Genomic DNA, 19,802 nt, shown 5'->3' with positions numbered 1-19,802 from the left:
CAGTAACTTTTCCATCTGGCTCTCCCAAAAGAGACCCTTCACTATCCTGGGTATGTCCCTCTCCATTTGGAGCGTTACATTGTATACAGGATGTGGGACACTTACATTTGTATTGGGTGTTTCCACCTTGATATGCTCACTCAGTTCTACTATGCCAGGAAAGTCCATCAGGTTTTGGTGTGCTATTGTGACTTCTGATGCACTATCCAGCATCGTCACTGCCCATTCTCCGTTCAGAAGCAATGTTCTCAGTAATATCCCACGAGAGTCAGTGTTCCTATGAAGGAGAGGTAGAGAGGGAGACTGTAGTCGTTCTAATACTATGATTGCTGGGGACAGTGTGTCCTGATCTTGGTGCCCTCACACTCTCCGAAGTATGTCATGCTTCATTATTGGGCAATGCTCTATGGGTCCCTCGAAGGGTCACTTTATCGGATCTCTTTTCAAGATAAAGCGGTAAGGGTGAGTGAGGGTATGAGTGGCAGTGGTGTCCTAGGGGCATATGTAGGTTGCCGTTTGCGATTCGCAAACGCCTAAATTTGGTGAATTTCAGTGTTTGCGAATTGCAAACGGTGTTTTGCTATGTAGGTGCATATTAGCAAAATAAGGAATCGCAAAAATTGCGGATCCTTATTTTGCTCAAGCATTTAAGGAATTGCAATTTTGCGATTCCTTAAATGCTGTGTAGGCGTCAATTAAAAAATGCAATTCGGGCTTAAGGAATCGCAAAATACCACCTACTCCAAGTAGATGGTATTTTGCGATTTCCTTTAAAAATGCATTTCTTTTTTAATTCAAAGTGCCATGTGGCGCACAGACATGCCCTTAGGGCATGTCTGTGCTCCACATGTACTTACAGGCACATTCCAGGGGTGCAACAGGTGTCCTTTGGACACCCTGGCACCCTCGGAATTGCGATTCTCAAATTGCGATTCTCATAGAAAATCGCAATTTGAGAATGTATCCCCCTTCATTCGTATTGGCCCATAGGAATGAATGGGACACTCATTCCTTAATTGCGATTCACAATTTGCTATTCGCAATTAAGGAATATTAGGTCATCGCAAAAAAATTGCGAATTATTACCTACATTCCATTTTGCGATTCTCAAATAGCGATTCCTTAAAAATCGCTATTTCAGAATCGCAAAATGGAGATTACCTACATATGCCTCCTAATGTGAAGTTAAAAAGATGACTGGAGGGGTAAATCGTAAGTTTCTTGAAGAAAGAGTCCCTCCACCATTGATAAAAAAAATAAAAAAAAAGTTATGCTGCTTTGAGGGAGATAATGGCCCTCTGTAGCTAAACATATCCCTAATGGGCATGTTTAGAGGTCGACATGTTTCGCGCAATTTGATGGCTCAGGAGGAGATCCCATGCACTGCTTCAGGACCAGAGAAAGTGCAGTGAGTAGTAGAAAAGGTTAGTGGCCTGTAACATGTAATCTAGTGCCACTAAGATGAGGAAGTAGTATTCTGGAACGACAAAAACAGAGATAGGTATAGTCAATACATATGAGCCCTAATGTTAGGGTGCCTTTAAAAAGGGCCTGGGTCCTCCATTGGTGAACCAGATGCTTTTGATATGTTGTCATCTACTGTTAAGGTACAGTAAGTGAATCTATAGTGGGCTATAGAAATATAGCGACAAAACAGGACGAGCAAACATTTAGGCCTGCGTAAAAATGTTAAGCCCATGGCGCAGTATCAAAACGTTGTTACATGGACAAACAAAACATATATTAACAAGTAGTCAAAAATCAGGCCACCATGGTAGATAGGCTGAGTATGGTCCAAAAAAGATATGAAACTGTTCTTGGTACCACCATTGATGGCAAGCCTCATGTAGGTCACTGTGTGGATATTATGCCAATACTCCTCGTGATATGCTTACCAAAATAAAACAGGAAAGTTTCCCCATGAGATGCGGCTGTGGGTATCTTCGAGATCTGTTACGAGGAGTCACAGCGTTAGGCAAAGGTAGCGTGGGAAAACCAAGTAAGTGTAGCCACACTAAGTGGCCGCTGAAAAATCAAAGAGGCGAAGCAAATTGTTACTTACAGTTTCTTGTAGGTTAGAGAGGCCTATTCACCTACCTGTCCTCACGCCATCTCTGTCAAGGCTGTTATGCGGCCTCCGTTGCATTTTGCAGCGGTGAGGCGACCGGCGTGGAGGTGTGTCCGTGTCCTGCTGGCTTCCGGGTCACGTGTAGGCATCCCGAGACTCAGCAAACGTGCCTGGAGGTCAGCTATGCATGCTCAGACGCCAAGTTGGAGTGGCAAAAAACCCGATCATGGCCAGTGGTTCATTATAAGATATTATTGGTGGAAGAAAGGGTATACAGGAAAATTAATAGTAATGCATAATCACATTGTGAAAAACTCATTGTCCATCCCCCATAATGGCCCATGGAAGGTCTTGATGGGCGATTGTGTGGCTAATCAGTCAAGTGAAAACACTTCTACTTGGTAAAGGATCATTTCAAGGGGATAATAAACCCAATGCTCACGGTGTACATGTCTTATAATTGACTATGGGTGGAAATGTTGGGCGATTATGTGACAATATGGGCACCTCAATATTGAGATGGTGCTACTATGCAGGAAATCTATAAATGATTATGAACCCAAGACTTAGGATAGTCTGGGTCATGTCCACTGTTATAGAACAGTGCAATTGTTTTGAAAAGGGCATTGGAATGATGATCGTGATCTAGAAGCGGGGCTACCCAGAAGGTCTCGCAGTGGTGTGTTGGTGGCAGCTAATGGGGCCATCTAGTCAATCTAGTCTGATAGTGGTCATATGTGAGGCAATAGTGTGGTAGAATCTAGAGTATGGCACTGCAACCCAAAGGGCATCATTGGAGTTCTATCATTGAGACCCTTTATATTTGTCTGTAATTTGTGAATCCATCAAGTATGAGGACGCCAGAATCCACGAGTCCAAGTTAATAAACGCGTATTAAATCCTGCACCTATAAAGTAGAGTGGCCTGGTGTTGAGCCCTGCTCAGCCCGCCCAAGCACTGCAGGAGCGAAGCATGCACCAGTCCCCTTCCCGTATCCACCAAAAACCCACTGATTACAGTACACAGTGAGCCCTCCAGTGAACACGAAAAGAGGGTGGTTTGATACGAGACACCAAGTCTCCCACCCTGTAGTATAGCAGGACACGGCTCCCTCCTTCACGCCTCCGCACCTGTGGTAAAAGGGAGTGAATGCCTCTCAATATACAATCCACAATACAGCCTATTCATGCATGACCATGATCCACCAAAACACCAAACAACACATGCCCCCTCCTTCTCCTTACCAGTGGCGAGTGCAGGCTTAGCTTCGTGTAGGGACTGGGTTCTCACAAAAATAGTGCTTCAAGGAGTAGTAAACCCAGTCAGGGGCAACAAAACACAAGGTGTCCTGCAAGCACTAATGGTGCATAAACTAGCACCGTGCAAAAAAGGGGAAAAAGAAAGCTGGGGATAGTCCACGTGATACCAGCTACAAAAAACCCCTTGTGACAAAATATATATCTTGGAAGGGATAAAAATAAGAAATGATATAAACAACTCTTCCTTCTTAAGCTCTGGCGTCTTGTGTACTCGAGAAACAGCGGAATGACCCAAAACGTCACTTCCGTGTACACAACGATGTGGACAGACGCCTAAGCCTAAGCGTCTGTCTGCGCGTCTGGTGATGAAAGAGCAGCGCATCAACACCGCCGGTAAGACCAGAATGAGAACGGGGGCCCCCGCTCTCCTTAGCGCACACAAATAATGTATGCCGGAACAAAAAGGGATGGAAGGGCAAGGCTGACAAGGGCAAGGCTCGAAAAATAGGAGCAGGGAAGAAAAAACGGGGAGAGGAGCAGGGAGGAGGGGACTAACTCGCTAACTAAGAAGAAGGGAGGTAGAAATCAGGAACAAGGGATAACGGGGATAAACAAGGATAAAAAACGGACTGAAATCCCCCACGAGCCCGTGGGAGACAAAAAAGGAGCAAAAAAGCAACAGAACTCCTATACAATGCAGGGACCAAAAAGCTAGATACCAAGGCCACAACGTTGGCGATATCAAGCAACGAACAAGGAGGAAGGACAAGAATATATACCTCAGCCCCTGGTCATGTGATGATGGCCCATGGTCACAGAAACAGGACTGACTGCGATTCCCTAACACCTGGTATCTGGGATGGCGAACCCGTAGTTGACCGGTAAAGGACGAGTATGTGCCCGTCCCGGTTAGAATCGTTGCTGGCTCTCAGTAAACTGGTGTCCTAACTCGTGGATTCTGGTGTCCTCATACTTTAAGTGAGATTGCAATACATGCTTTTACTCGAACACTACTTATCCTTGTCAGCTACCCTTTTGACTCAGAATTCGGTTACCCTTCCGGGTTGGAATTATCACTAGAACTGGGCCTATCTTACTTTGGATTCAGCCACTAAGCCCTGAAGATTTGTAGAATTTTGCCTTAACCACTAACACAACAACTTTGCCTGTTTACTTCATCATAGAGTGCACAGAATTGGCATTGAAGAACAATTTCTTAAAATTTCAGAACCAGATTTATCACCAGATCCACTGAACATGCATGGGAAGCACTTTCGCTCCGTGCCTGGCATGTTTTTATATGGCACATTTTGAGGCATCGCATACACTAATGTAGACCAACACTTCTTCAAGAAGATCAAGGAATGGAAATGTTAACATCGATGACATTTTGGTGTTCTGGACAGGAAAGGAAGAACGATGCCCTGAGTTCTATGACTGGATCAACCACCGTGACCCCTTCTTGGAATTCACATTATCAACTTTACCAAAAGAGATTTGTTGGACTTGGGCCTTCTGGCAGGTTCACCCCTGAACTTTTTGCCTTGAAGTGTAGTGATTTCTGGTCTTTGCGCACTTTGACACTGTGGCGCAGTGTAAAGTGCGTGCGCTCCCTGAGTGCGTGGAGTGAGACTGGCCTGCCCTCCCATAGGAATGCATGGGGAATGTCTGTGTCCCTGGTAGTTCCTGATGCGTGAGGCGTGCATGCTTAAGTTTGGTATGTGCGAACTCGTGAGAGTGAATGCTGCGCAACGGTATGTGCGGCGTGTATGTGTCTTGTGCGGAAGCGCCACTTCTAGGAGTTGGCATATTAGTGTAAAATATGCCTGGCGTGTGATTGGCTGGAGCTGGCTGGGATGCCAGGCTCCAGGAAGTCTGTGTGGGTCTGCCCCGGTGGTGAGTGGGAGATTAGCATGAGTGATGTGTGGGAGGAGTGTACCTGTGTCCTGGATGGGCTGGGTTTTCCCCACACAATGCTGGCTCCGCCCCCCTGTGGTGTGACTGATGACCCTAGCCCTGCCTGTGAATAGAATGGGTGGTTGGGCCATCAACAGTACTCCCAGACCAGCTGCGACTGGTTCTGCCCCCACCCTGCACCTAAAGACAAAGGGAAAAGTTGTATAAAAGAGGGGCTGTGACCCCATGCAAATGTTCTTGTTTGCCAACTTGAAACTACCAGGGGCGTGCTGCTGCTTGGGCCCAGGGGAAGGCTTGCCTCCCTGGGCCCTGCCCAGCCCCTGGATGCCTTCTCCCTCTGGGGTCTCTCTGCCTTGCCTTGATGCCCTGGAGGACTTTTCTCTGCTGTGCTTGTCCCTGGACTCGTGGGGCCTCTTTGCCCTGCCCAGCTCCTGGATGCCAGGGGGACTGTTGCCTAGCGCAAGGAGCGCTTTATTTGCTTTATAGCGCATGGGAGCGCTTTTATTCTGCCCCTAGCGCTTGAAAGCGCTGTGTTGTTCCCTAGCGCTCGGAGCGCTTTATTTTTACTTTTGCCCCTGTTATTTACTTAAAGCGAGCGAGTGCCCACCTCGCTGTTTATTTTTAATCTCGAGGGTGCCACCCCTCTGAAATGCCCCCGAGATTCACCGCCACGGCCCGAGCGCCGCAAAACAGGAAGCCAGGCACTACTGTGCCTGATGCGGGGCGGGACTTCCGGTTTGCCGGAGGAAGTCCCGCCCGCCGCCGCGCTGGGATTGGCCAGCGCCGCCAGGGAGACTGAGCCTGGAGCTGAGTCCCGGTCCCGAGATGGGGGACCGGGTGAAGACCCGTGTGTCAAGAAAGCGGGGCTCTCATGAGGTGAGAGAGCCCCGCCTGCTGCCCTGCTGACACCCGCCGAGGCCCCCGTGAGCGAGGGAGAGCCCCGGGGCAGCCAGCCAAGTGCAGCGCCGGTGTTGCGGGGCTCCCATGTAATGGAGGGAGCCCCGGCCAAGGAGGACCGCCCCCGCTGCAAGGAGCCGGTAAGTGAAGCCGGCCGGAGGGGGTGGTGGAGAGACAGAGACAGAGCGGCCCCGTCTGGCAGCGGGCCGCTCCACCGTTGTTGAGTGTCCCCTGCAGAGCCCCAGGGAAGGGGGCCCTATGTTGTGGGTGCCTGCAAGGCATAGCGCCCCTCTCCTCATGTACTGAGCGGCCCCGATGGCAGCGGGCCGCTCCCACATTTTGGGCATTTTGTATTTAGAGCCAGAGAGGCTCCTGGGGCACTTTGCGATTTCGAGTCCCCCGGGCGGGGACTCCAACGAAGAGGGCTCCACCGTGGGGCATTGGCTTTATGCAGGGCCTGCGAGGCTCCCACGTGGTGTGTGCAGCAGCATGGTCCCTAGAGCCTGGAGGGCTCAAAGTGCGCAATGAGTATTTCCAGAGCCGGTGGGCTCCAACCTATTGCGCAGTTTGGATTCAGTCTTGATTCCTGAGGGGCCAGTGAGGGCCCCTGGCGCAGATTTGTTTTCCAGCTGCCCAGCAATTAGTGGGCAGCTGCACCGTTTAGGTCTTTCTCTTTTAGGGACATGTACTATGGACTTAGGAGTGAGGCGCACTCCTTCATCCCTGGCCTTTCCCCAGCTGCGCAGCACTTAGTGCCAGCTGCCGCGTTTAGGCCCCCTGTTCTGTCCCTCAGCTGCCCAGCAAGTAGTGGGCAGCTGCTACGTTTAGGTCTTGGCGCAGTGGCGCAACCTGGACTTTGTGAGTTCTGCGCTAAAGGTTTAGATGCTGTTATGATCTATGTCCTATTGCTTTTGGGTGTTAGGAAATGTACAATGTGTAGTATGTTTTGCGCACCCTGTGTTTTACACCTCTGAATGTAATGTGATGCCTCATGTGTTTTCCCTCCCTGCACCTCTGAATGTGTTTTTATGCGTCATGTGCCTTTACACCTCTGAATGAATGTCATGCATTGCATCATGTGTATGTTCTTACACCCCTACAGGTATTGTGATACATAGGTGGTTGTTTTCTCCCTAGTGCAGGTGGTGCTAGTGAGGTCCTGTTACCAGTAGTTACTGGTTGTGTGCTATTTTGTGCTAAAGTACATTTATATTTTACCTTCTAAGTGCTATTTCTGAAAGTGCTACTTCTGATTCCTGACAGTGGTCCAGGTGGCCCTGTCTTGTAAATATCCCCTTGTAAATTCTGCCCGTGCCTCTGGCACATTGTAAAGTGTGTGTTTTATCTAATGTATTTTGGTGTAATACAAAGGCTATTTTTATATAACCTTGTGTGGAGTTTCCTTTGTGGTGGGCCTTTGGTTGTTGTTGCTGGGGTGCGTGCGCAAATGCTTAGCCTACATCGCCTCCAAGTTTAGCCTTGCTGCTCGCGCCACGTTACCTAGAGGGTGAGTAGGGGTTATCTTGGCGTGTAACTCCCTTGCCCTGACTTGGGAGTGGTGGTCTCTGACTGACTTTGGCGAAAGCCCTGGCCAGCCAGGGATCCCATTTCCAACAAGATTCCTTTCTTGGATTTATTAATCCTACTGGACAACAGTAACCTTACCACCAAGACGTACAGAAAGCCTACAGACCGCATTAGCATCCTGCCATTCAACAGCCACCATCCCAAGACACTCGGGGAAAACATTCCCAATGGACGAGAAGTCATGGCATAGTAAATAACTGTTCATCAGAACAGCAGTGTTCTGGTTTTACAAATGCCTGGTTTTGGTTAACAAATGAACCCACTAAGCTACCGTAAGCCGTGCCTGTTGTGTGCAAGGACATTTGAGGAGATAACTAGGGCACTCTCAATAGGCCCCACACAAGTCTATGTTCTGCAATGTGATTACTGAGGTCCAACCGCAATGAGACCGTCCACTGTTGCACTGCTGTCTGGCAGACTCGTGTCACCACGTGCCTGTAGCTGAACCTTTAGACGTATGGTACCCGCTATACCAGGTAGATCACAACCCCAGCTAGTCAGGCCTGCAGGGTGGAGGCTACAACTCACCCCACTCTGGCTCCATCTTTCCTGCGCTGCTCTCCAGGGCCATATTAATTTCCCAGTGAGCTCCTGCTTAGCTATTAGTTGTCTGATGTATAAACTATGGTTCCTGAGACATAAGGCAGTCCAGCTATTGCTCCATGCCCATGTACCAACAGATCATTAGCATTCCCTGAAGGCTTAGGGCGCCCTGTTGGGTCACCCCCACATACTGCCGAACATGTATAATCAGTGTGTAGCCAACTGGTGTAGCCTCCATCAATTTTAGTGGACAATGATGCCTGGTTCAGTGAATAACAGGTGAATTGTGGAGAGTTCGGCAAAAGCTTGGGGGATTTTCCTGCGGTCTGTCGCCTTGCTGAACACACCCTCTTTCTTATTGCTGAAAAATGTTACTTGTATATTGATAAAGGCTTGCACGTGTGTATATTGGATATCATCTTTGGCATTTTATCAATTGTAAATGTGTTATAGATGGTGATAAGCACGTAAATCTACTGTCATTGGTAAAATCCACTGCTTCTGAAGTTTAATTTGTCAGTTTGTTTTTAATGACTTGTTGATTTTTTGCATCTTCTCAAATCTGTTGCAGATATTCTGGGGTAACAGAAGATGACCTAAAGAATGTAACTACAACAATTAGGGATGTACAAGCAATAATGCTGAATTTGCTAAGTTCTGACACTATTTTGATTGGACACAGTTTAGAAAACGATCTCTTTGCTCTTAAGGTAATAAATATCTTGATGGCTCTTCTAACATTAAAATGACGGTGATATTTTAATTGGGTGTACATGCTTTTATTACTAAAGTAGTAATGTCAGTGAAGAATATCACTTTTAGGGATTTTGCAATGTACAGAGAGATTTCTAAATACCAATTATATAGATAACTAGCATTGGCAAAGCGGATAGTTTGACCTTAACAAGCCTGCAATTCTAAAAAAAAAAATGTTTGCAAGCATATGCAAAAGACACAAAGAAGTTCAAAATAATTTAAAGACAAAATGCCGACATTCTTACAAAAACAATTGACCCTTTAACTGTTGGGCATTCAAGTTTATTTTATTTAGCAGAGTTACTTAAAACCATTGCTACAAAATATCTCATTGCATGTCATCAGTTTTTAAAATATTAAAACCAGTTTAAAAAAACACTATAACCAATTGATGTTTACAGTACATTAAAGGAATAACCAGTTATTTAGCAGCGTCCAACTTTTCCTTGTCAGGTGTGTTGCTATTTTGACTAGGCATTTTCTTCTCCACTGTCCCCTTTTCTTTGTTCTTTGCATGTGCAGAGAAGGTGCAGCATATCTTCTTGCGATGTACTACATAAGCGACAATTAGGATCAGATTGGTTTTTCAGCCAATATGGAAAGTGCTTTGTACATGGCAGAAAGCCTAATCTGTATTTTAAAAATTGAATTTTTGTATATTTGGCAAAACCCGAAGCTAGATACTTTTGTGCAGCCAGGGAGGAATAGGAACTCCAGATCATCCAGCCATGCGACCTCCTTGTTAGGGCTGCATTATCTTCAATCCAAGATTGATTCTTTACTATTTTATTTGTTGATTTCTTAAGGAGGCAATGACTTATAGGAGTTGCCCAAAGTTCGGGAAGACCCAAAGTGGACAATCTAGTTGCTAAATATTTTGCCGCTGGTGATGCTTCTTTCTGTGGCAGCTCAGACCACAAGTAGCAATTTAGGGTACGAGGAGTATTGGCATAATATCCACACAGTGACCTACATGAGGCTTGCCATCAATGGTGGTACCAAGAATAGTTTCATATCTTTTTTGGACCATACTCCGCCTATCTACCATGGTGGCCTGATTTTTGACTACTTGGTAATATATGTTTTGTTTGTCCATGTAACAACGTTTTGATACTGCGCCATGGGCTTAACATTTTTACGCAGGCCTAAATGTTTGTTCGTCCTGTTTTGTCGCTATATTTCTATAGCCCACTATAGATTCACTTACTGTACCTTAACAGTAGATGACAACATACCAAACGCATCTGGTTCACCAATGGAGGACCCAGGCCCTTTTTAAAGGCACCCTAACATTAGGGCTCATATGTATTGACTATGCCTATCTCTGTTTTTGTCGTTCCAGAATACTACTTCCTCCTCTTAGTGGCACTAGATTACTTGTTACAGGCCACTAACCTTTTCTACTACTCACTGCACTTTCTCTGGTCCTGAAGAAGCGCATGGGATCTCCTCCTGAGCCATCACCCCCAAATATTGGTACTCTGTAACTGAGTCTATTTGAGTCTCATCCCAAAACCAGAGCGGTATTTTCTTACGGTTCTTTTTGATTGTCATGGTTTTGGGTTTTTCCAGGTTAATATTTAAGTTGTTAGCCTCAGAGTACTCAAACGTGATATCAAGAAGACGCTGTAGACCCACCTTTGTTTGGCTGATCAATACTAGGTCATCAGCGTAAAGTAGGCATTGTAGTACTAGGTTCCCAATCTTTGGAGAGTGTGAATTACTGGCATTTAATAGCGGGATCAGATCTGCAAGAAACAGATTAAATAGTGTTGGGACCAGTATTCAGCCTTGCTTGAGGCCTTTTGTTGTTGGAATTTTCCTCGATAGGGGTGACCCGTCACCCAGCTTTACTTGAACCCAGGTCTTAGTATGTAGATTAACAGGTTCGGTAAAGCCTTGGGAATGCCCAGCCTGCCAGTTTCAACCAAAGTTTGTGATGATTTACATGATTGAAAGCTGCCCGGTAATCGATGAAGCACAAATGTAGTGGCGTTCTTGTGATCTCGGCCTTCTCGATTAACAGAGCCATAGTTGTTATGCTTGTTGTGGTCCCAACAGATTTGGAGAAGCCAGTTTGATTTAGGGGGCTGATCGAATTGTCTTCCACCCAGAGTTGCAGTTTCGTTCAGCAAAGTGTCGGCAAAGTATTTTGCCTTATTGTCCAAGAGGGCAACTGACCGGTAACTCTTAGGCTGAGTCTTGTCACCTGATTTGAAGATTGGTGAAATTATCAAAGTTCTCCAGGATGGAGGGAGTAGGCCTGTTGTTCTTATTTCCCTAAACAGAGGACTGAGTGCTTTCGCCCAATATTCTGTGTCTTGTTTGTGAAGCACAGGTGGAATTCCATTGGGCCCCGGTGCCCCTTCTTGCCTTCCCTTTTTGATGCAATTGTTGATAGATTTTATGTAATCATTTAAGGGTATGGAACCCGGTGATTCTCCTTCATACCATTCCTCTGGTGTTGCATTTCCTGGGTTGGATTGATGCTTCAAGGTGATAAGCCACTGTGTGGAATCCATGCTAGTTTCTGTGTTCAATAAGGTTTTTCTTTGATAAAAGTGGTTTCCAAGATAAGTGGCCCCGTCTTCCTCGGATATATTTGAAGACAGACCCTCGTGCATTGGATGGGTGAATCTTTTTATTGCTTCCCAGAATCTCGCAATGTTTTCCAACTTGGAGTCCGCATGCAGTTTCGCCGATAGAATATCCTAGTTGTCATGCCTGGCTTCCCAGATTGCTTGCTTCAGTCGTGTTTTCTTCTGTTGCGATTCAGCTAGTTTTGTGATGTTAGTTGGTGGTCGGCGCACCTGCTGCAAGGAGTAATTAATACTATTTTTGATGGATTGTATCTTGATCTTTTGCGGCATGGTGAAGTTAGTGTCCTCCATAACCCTGCTGTGATTTAGATTTAATTTGGGGGGAGAAAGAGGTTGCCAGGGCATATGTATAATTTGTCCATCTCTCTTTCCTTGTCCCCTTCCCGTGATTCAAATAGAAATTTAGCATCTTCGTGGAAGTTATCTCGCGTTGATTGCATGTATTTTATTTTCCTAAAGTTGATTGTAGTGGTTGTGCCTGGTAGGCCCTTCCATTTCATTAATCGTGGGATATTTTTGCGCAGTATAAGTTCCTGGGGCCAGTGATCGCTATCAACTTTGTCGCACATACTAAATGAAAAAATGTCATTAAAGAGAGTTGGGGAGACAAAATTATAGTTCAGCGTTGAGTTTTTTGTTGATGATTGATAGGTGAACGCAGGGGGTGTATCACCTAATAGTTCTGCCATTCGCTGCTCTAAGCATGAGATGTTCATAACTGGTTATGAATAGAAACTTCCTCCACTTTTAATGGGCCAAGTAGATGGAACTTAGTCTCCTGTCAGTATCATATCGGGTGTATTGACCTCGCTCATGCAAGACTCTACGAAGTTGGCCAGTTTTGCATCATTAGATTTCCTGTTAGGATGTATGTACGTGTTTATCATTACTATATCCTTGTGCCCATTCCCTGATGGCCCCTTTATGGTTGAGAATTTTATAGCGATTAATTCTGGTGGTGAATGGACTGAATTGTGCAGATTTATATTACATAGATCACCAGGCCTCACTGCAAATGACCAAATCTTGCTCTTTTGAGGGTTGGTGCATAGAAGCGTAAATATACTTGTAGATGTGGTGGATCCGTCATCCATGTCTCCTGGAAAGCAATGATCTGGAATGTCTTTTGATAATTCATGAAGGCGTGGTCTGACAGCTTGCTGTTTAGCCAGTTGATGTTCCATGAGCATATCCGTAAGTTTATTTTCCCTTCTGACAGATTATACCTGATATTCTGTCATTTGCTGATTACTTGTTGGTGACTACCCTCATGGGCCATCCTGAGTCTTCGTGGCAAAGACCTTGATGTAAATGATTCAGTTGAGGTCTCCCTGAATCCTGTGGCTGCCTCATGGTGACTGGCGAGGGACCCCTTGCCCCTCTCAGTATTGACTTAGAGTTGTTGGACCATTCTGTTATCCGTCTGTTCCCTTGCCACTGTATTAGTGGTGCTGGATAACCGGGTGAGTCGATGGGTTTTATTTTTATTCCCCAGTTTTTAAATGTTGTACTTTCCAGTAATATTTTTTGTGCAATGGATTCCGACCTCCATGTTGTCCGTGTGGCCTCACCCCCCCACCCACCCCAAAGGTCCCTTTGGCTGACAAACTCCACTGAGTCCAAGTCAGTTGAGTTAACCTCCGATAGTGAGGGTATATGTGAGAATAAACGAAGATGTTACCTTGATTTAATGTCTTGAGCCCCTCTTGATCTGTATGCTGGTGCAAACGCTAGTGTTTTCACATTCCTATTGAGGTAATTTCCTCGGTTGTCTGATTGTGGTCTGTTGGTGGGCTCATGGGTGTTTGTGCTAACTTGAGGCGATTTTATTATTACTTCTGTAATCCGATCGACTGGAATTAAGTTTGTAACTGGCCCAGCGCAGGGCAGCTCCATAGCTTCCACGTGAGCGGACTTAGTTCTATATGTTCATCTCCTCCAGTATTGTATGCAGGGATGGGCGGATAATTGAACGTCCTTTCCATTTGGTGATCTGGCTGGTTAGTAGAGATGGTGGTTGTAGAGAATTTATCTTTGACCATGGGTCCTGCATATGTTTGGTTGGGAGCGTGACACTGTGGTAGTTTCTTCTGGTTTCATTCTGCATGGCAGTAATTGATGTTCAGCTTCTTCCCTGGCTAGTTTGCAATCCTTAAGAGTTTGGGTTTCTGCTTCTTCCCCTGGCAATGTTTGTCGCAAGGAATCCCTGAAGGCAGGCTTTTGATTATAGTTTGAGACCAACCCTTGCCCAGGACGCAATGTACTTGATTGTGTTTTGCCAGTTTCCGTTGGAGATGTCTGATTTGAAGGGTCAGATTTTTCAGGTGGTGATTGCCTAAAGAGGTGGGCAAAGTCCTCTTTTTTTTGTGAATGATTTTTGATTCCTGCCTTTTCTCCTTTGAGCTCGCCTTTGTTTGGCATTAGAAGTTGCTCCTGGGTCAGCCGGATCTGTCTGAGCCCCGAGAGAGTCCTGATACTGATTCCAGTTTATTAGTGCGTTCATCTTGTTTGGCATTTCCTGTACTTGTCTGTTTTGAGATAGACTGTGTAAGAACTGGAATTCCTGTGGTGTGTATGCTTATTCCGTGCTCATCAAAATGGGTAGCCTTTAGGTTACTCGGTGGGGTTCCGTACTGAGTTTTTAATTTGGGCGCCAAAGTCCGTCAGAATTAAGGGGAGAAAGATGAGTTTATCGACTATTGGGCGCGCAGCCACAATTTAGCTCCTGTTCTTTTAGTTTCCCATGTGAGCTCTGAAAAAGCAGTTTCAGGGCGCCAAATTTGTCTCCAATTGCCACCACAAACACTGCCAATGTATTTAATAAAGTTAGCTGGGTATCCATTTTGTCTGACTGATACTGGAGGGCTTCCACTAGAAGTTGTACTGTCTTGAGTAAGCCAGCCCAGGCATTTTCAGAGTTCGGCTTTTGATGAATATTGATTGAATTTCCTAAGTCGTGTGTCAGTGATGGGGCCTCCCTACCCTGAGTCCCTTTCAACTCTGTTCTCTGGTGAGGGGGAATTTTGGGGGTCCAACCTGGGTCTCACCGGAGTTTGATGTGTGGGTATTATCAGTAAGTTATCCCAGTCCCCCTCATCCATTTTATATAAATACTTAACATTTTCCTACTCTTGTCCGAGTACTGGTTGTGTTGTGGGGTGTTGATGACAATAATAAACAGGGATTTGGCGGTGGGATCCAACTAATCCTTGTTTTTTAATTAGAGATAGGTGATGTGCCTATCTCTGTTAAAGACAAATCCTTGTTTGTAGTGCAATTATTCCCTTTTCCCCCTCTGCAGCCTCTCTCTTCCTGCTTGTCCTTATGTTTTCTTCCAGCTTGTCCAGGAGGCACTCCCGGCTTCTTTGTTGTTTCTAGATTGCTTGGTGTAATTGCTTTTAGTATTTCAGCTTCTAAATGGCCTTGTGGCCCATGTGGCAATAGTTTGGTATTACTTTGTGCAGCTAGTGTTGAAGCCGATATACTGAGTGTTTGGTGTGGTAAGTCATTCAACTCGGGGATGCTTTTTGTGCTGGTTGCTGCACTTTGGTCGTTCGTTTGTGTCCTGTTCTCCCCATTATCTGACAGTTTGAGTGGTAAAATCGGAATTTTGAGACCTTGTGCTGCAATTGAACTTGATAAAATGGCGTCCCCCGGATTTTTAAGAACTGAAATTTTTTATAAATCTTAGGCTGTGTCCATTTGTAGCAATTCTGAGTTGGTCCTGCCTCCAAGTTGATGTCACTTGTAGTGGGACACATGTCAGGGGAGAAAACGCCTGCTTTAATTTTGGTTTTAGAGAGGAGCACGGCCGTGCGGCCCTTGGGTGACAAAGATCCTCTTTTGCCCTTACTCATTTTTGTCTCCTTATTTGTTCTAGGCGGGCACCCCCTGATCCTGCCAGATCTCATTTCCTTTTAGACAGAACGGCTAAATTGCTAGGTGTCCACCTTGGCCTTTATTCAGCACTGCGCTCGCTCGTGCCAATCAGGGAGGCCGAGAGACAGGGAGAGCGGGCTGTGGGAGGTGCGTTGATGTGAGTTAAATAACACCATACACCACCATGCACTAGGCACCATTCACCACAGTCCAGCCGCACCCACCTGGATCAACCAGGATTGAAGACTCTCGCCTGGATTCTTCTCTGTCGCCTTGGCCAAGCCTGGTAGCAATTTGCAGGTTGGCAGCAAGCGGATGGCAGGAGGCAGGCTGCGGGAGACAGGCAGGCGGATAGGAGTCAGCAGGCCCCCGGCTAGATCAGTCCTCTGATCTACCTAGCTATATACTCCTCATTGAAGAAATGGGGATTGATGTTAGTTTGGCTGCTAGAGGGCCAATTAGATTACCTGAGCAGGAGGTCAGGCGTGCCTCACGGCTCCATGGCGGGAGATCAGGTGAGAGTCTCAAAGCACCCGCGGCCTTAGCGGCACCATCCGTTCTTTAGCTCTGCAGTTTCTGTAGTCCTGTGTCTCGCAGCTCTAGCACACAATGCAGTGCTTGTAGTGCTCAGTCGCTGTTCCGGAGCTGCCAGAGCCGCCGCCTTCACTCTTCCTCTCCTTTGTGACTCTCTGTGGTTCGCTGTTTCGGGGTTGCTGCTCTCTGCAGGGCATTCACTCCCCGCCCTCCCCCCAAAGTTGGTATCAAGGTGTATCGTATGTGTTTCAGAAATGTGCACATGATATGGAGTTTGGGTGCAGTTATTTGCTCATCTCTGAATGTATGGGTACCCATAGGAGCATGTGATTTAGAAGGTAGTTTTCAAAATGTCTTCTTTCTTACACACTGGCTTGCATTGGAAAGGCAGTATTAACAACTATCCTACTATTCTATGCTCCCACGTGTCTTCGATTAAAATTGGTACCTCAGATGTGCAGGTAGGCCAACTATTGGCAATATGAAACTTCCCAAAACACACCATGGATACACATTTGTCCACTCAAAACATGCCTGGTTTTTGCTGAGTGGATAAGTGAGGATTTTGGGTTGCTCTGGCACCTAGGCAAACTTTGCAAACCTGTACGTTTTTGAAAACTAATCACCTAGGGAAATCCAGGATGGGTAGACTCTGGTGACTCTCACAAGGTTGTTTTACTCAAAATACAATGCAACCGGGGGGCGTGGCTAGCAGCCGATGATGGCGGCAGCCTAGAGGGAGAGCTCCGCGGCTGAGGCGGCCTCCAAAGAAATCCGACAAGTAATCCGCGACACATTTGACCCAGGCGGGACGGTACTGAGGCCCAGGACCGGGCGGCAGAGGCACGGCCAAGCGGAACGAAAATCCGAGACCGGGGAGCCGAGATATCACGGTCCCCGAGTAGGCCCCTGAAGGGATCCGGAGCAGGGGACTGGCCTGGGCGAGAGAGCCGGCAGGAAGTGTGCCGATCTGGGCAGGGTGCGGCCGGAAGCGCCCGCCCGCGACATCGACGGAGGGGGAGTCTCCCCGACTTCCTGTAGTGACAGCCGGGCATCTGCAGCCCCGGGCGGGACCCCGGACAATCCCGAGGCAGGAAGCGGACCAGGCGACCTGGGAAGCCGGGGGCAGACGAGCGGAGAGGAAGAACCCGGAGCGGGGCCCGCCATCTTGAGAACTCGGCCGGGTCCCCGTGCAAAGCCGAGCTGGTACAGGCAACGCCGAGAAACCGCAGGTACCGTCCTTCTGCGACGATATACGGCACCCGGCTCCCCCCCCGCTGTGTGGGGGCGCACAACACACACGAGAGGGCACGAGGGCCCTTGAGCGCCACTACGTGGAGCCCTATCCCAGGACACGGGCGGAGGTGCCTGGTAGGGAGGTGAATGCTGTAACAGCGGCAGGGAGATAAAGCAAAGGACACAAGACCGCACTGTGGCTCGGCGCAACAGATTTTTGGGATTTTTGGGAGAGCGTTCCCACCGCTTGAGCCCCGTCGATACCACACGCTTGAACAAAGTGCAGTCCGGCGGCCACACGTGTAGCTGACCAGAGGGAATGCAAGCTGCCAAGTGATAAGGCCAGAGGCGAGCCTGGGGTGCCATACTGAAACATTGAGAGCCACGACCAAGGGTGAACTGTGCACAGTATACGTCCAGGATACTGGTGAAACGAGGGGCTGCCCCGGAGGAGTGTGGAGGGCCGGGTGTCGTGTCCCGGGGGTCGGAGTACACAGCTCTGCGAACAAAGATGGCGGGCAAGGGGCCGAAAAACAACGCGGCGCACTCCCGCCTTGATCGCTTCGCATACGAGAAACCCACCACCCCCCCGCAAGACGCCAAGTCGCAGACGGGCAAGACAGTGGAGGCGACGGGGGGCAAGAAAGCGACCCTGGACGATGTTATGCGGGCCCTCACCCAGGTGCAGGCCACGGTGGGGTCCATCTCAGCCGAAATCACGCTGATTCGGGCGGACTTCCACAAGATGTCGGAGAAAGTGAACACGATGGAAATTGTGACGAAGGCCTTGGTGGAAGATGTGTCGGAGTTGCAGGTCAATATGGAACGTATCTCCAAGGAAAATAAGGAACTGAGAGATAAGCTCGATGATCAGAAAGGACGCTCGAGACGGAACAACATCCGCATAATAGGTGTGCCAGAATCGGAGGACACGAGGTCGATGGACTTATATGTGGAGAACTTAATCAAGCAGCACCTACAACCTAAGGGACTCTCAAATTTTTTTACAGTGGAGAGAGCGCATAGAATCCCTGGAGGGCGCCGACAGACGGGCGCTAACCCCAGACCGATTATAGCGAGACTCTTTAATTTTAGAGATCGGGATGCCATTCTACAGGCGGCAAGGACCTCGCCCCCCATTAAGATTCAAAACGCCACGCTAGCCTTTTTTCCGGATTACACGGCGGAGGTTGCGAGGAGGAGGAGAACATTCTTCGAGGTCAAAAAAGAACTCAGAGCCAGGGAGATCCCTTATTCAATGCTTTTCCCAGCCAAACTTCGGATTGTGGCCGATAATAAAACTTGGTTTTTCGACACCCCGGAGGCAGCACAAGACTGGATGGAGGGTTGGCGGACGACGGGCCCCCCTCGTCGCTCTAGCAGACAAACCAAGAACCGTACTGGAGGATCCCAGCAGGGCCAGCAATCAAACGATGGCGAGACGGAGCCACGTTCGCCTCTGAACGATACTCCGGAGGGGGAAGATGACGGAGAACAGTGATCCCCGGGTATTGTCCATTTGAACTGAAAGAACCGCGGCCTGTGAATGCCGCCTCGGACACTGGGCTGAGGGCCTCCGCTGACAAGGAGGGGGCCGCCGACTTCGGAGAGTCCTTCACCCCAGCGAGCAAGTACTATGTTATGGGTAGGGATCAGGCACTCTGCTAAGTTGGGGGGGCGGGCAGTTCGAAGTCCGTTGAGCAGGGAGGCAGGGAGGGGGGAGTTGGGGATAGGACAGTTGTTGGGGTTTTAGAATGTTTACTGGGTCTGGACGGAACACATGGGGCACAAGCACGCAGAGTAGAGGTACCTTGGCATGGCATGAAAGCTCATTACCTGTCCCAGCATGGTGGGTGGAGGTGATGTGACGAGGCTGGCAATCCCGTTGAACCTTATGTCGTGGAATGTGAGGGGTCTGGGAGATAAAATAAAGAGGGGGTTAGTGCTACAGGGCATAAAGAGACTGAATCCCGCACTGGTCTTACTGCAAGAAACACACTTAACGGGGGCAGCGACAAGGGCCCTAGATAGGAAAGGGTATAGTATGGTTGTCCACTCTGAATTTACGAAGGGCTCCCGTGGCACGGGGATATTAATGCACCGTACATCACAATTCATAGCCAAATCCACTAAAATCGACACACAGGGGCGCTTCGCGGCGCTACATGGACAGTGGGAGGGGAAGCCGCTTAACGTGGTCTCGGTATATATTCCACCGGCACTACACGCCACTGCTTTTCCAGAGTTGGGAACCTTCTTACTAGACCTGCCGGAAGGAGATCTTATTGTAGGGGGCGACTTCAATGCAGTAGCACATACCTCTATGGACCGCTTCCCAGTACGCACACACACACAGGGGCCCTCCCGATTGCAAGACTTCATGGAAGCACAGGGGTTAGTTGACGTATGGAGGCAATCCCACCCGGACGACCGTCAATATACATATTATTCTGCGGTTCATGACAGCTTATTACGAATTGACTACCTCCTCACACGGGGGGGGGGCCTTCCCACTGTAGCGGAAGC

At 47.9% G+C, this 19,802-nt stretch overlaps 1 protein-coding gene across 1 annotated transcript in view; it reads left to right on the top strand.

Moving 5' to 3' along the window:
- Positions 1 to 19,802, top strand: part of LOC144818885 (RNA exonuclease 1 homolog) — a 1,142,074-nt gene that overhangs the window by 949,009 nt on the left and 173,263 nt on the right. The window contains exon 14 of the mRNA XM_078676714.1: positions 8,843 to 8,981. Coding sequence (XP_078532840.1) covers positions 8,843 to 8,981 — 139 coding nt within the window. The remainder of the gene's footprint in view (positions 1 to 8,842; positions 8,982 to 19,802) is intronic.

This window comes from Lissotriton helveticus, chromosome 2_1 (assembly GCF_964261635.1).
Source record: "Lissotriton helveticus chromosome 2_1, aLisHel1.1, whole genome shotgun sequence".
NCBI lineage: Eukaryota > Metazoa > Chordata > Amphibia > Caudata > Salamandridae > Lissotriton > Lissotriton helveticus.
Note: the sequence above shows the minus strand (reverse complement) of the source record. Positions and strands in the feature narration are given on the sequence as shown.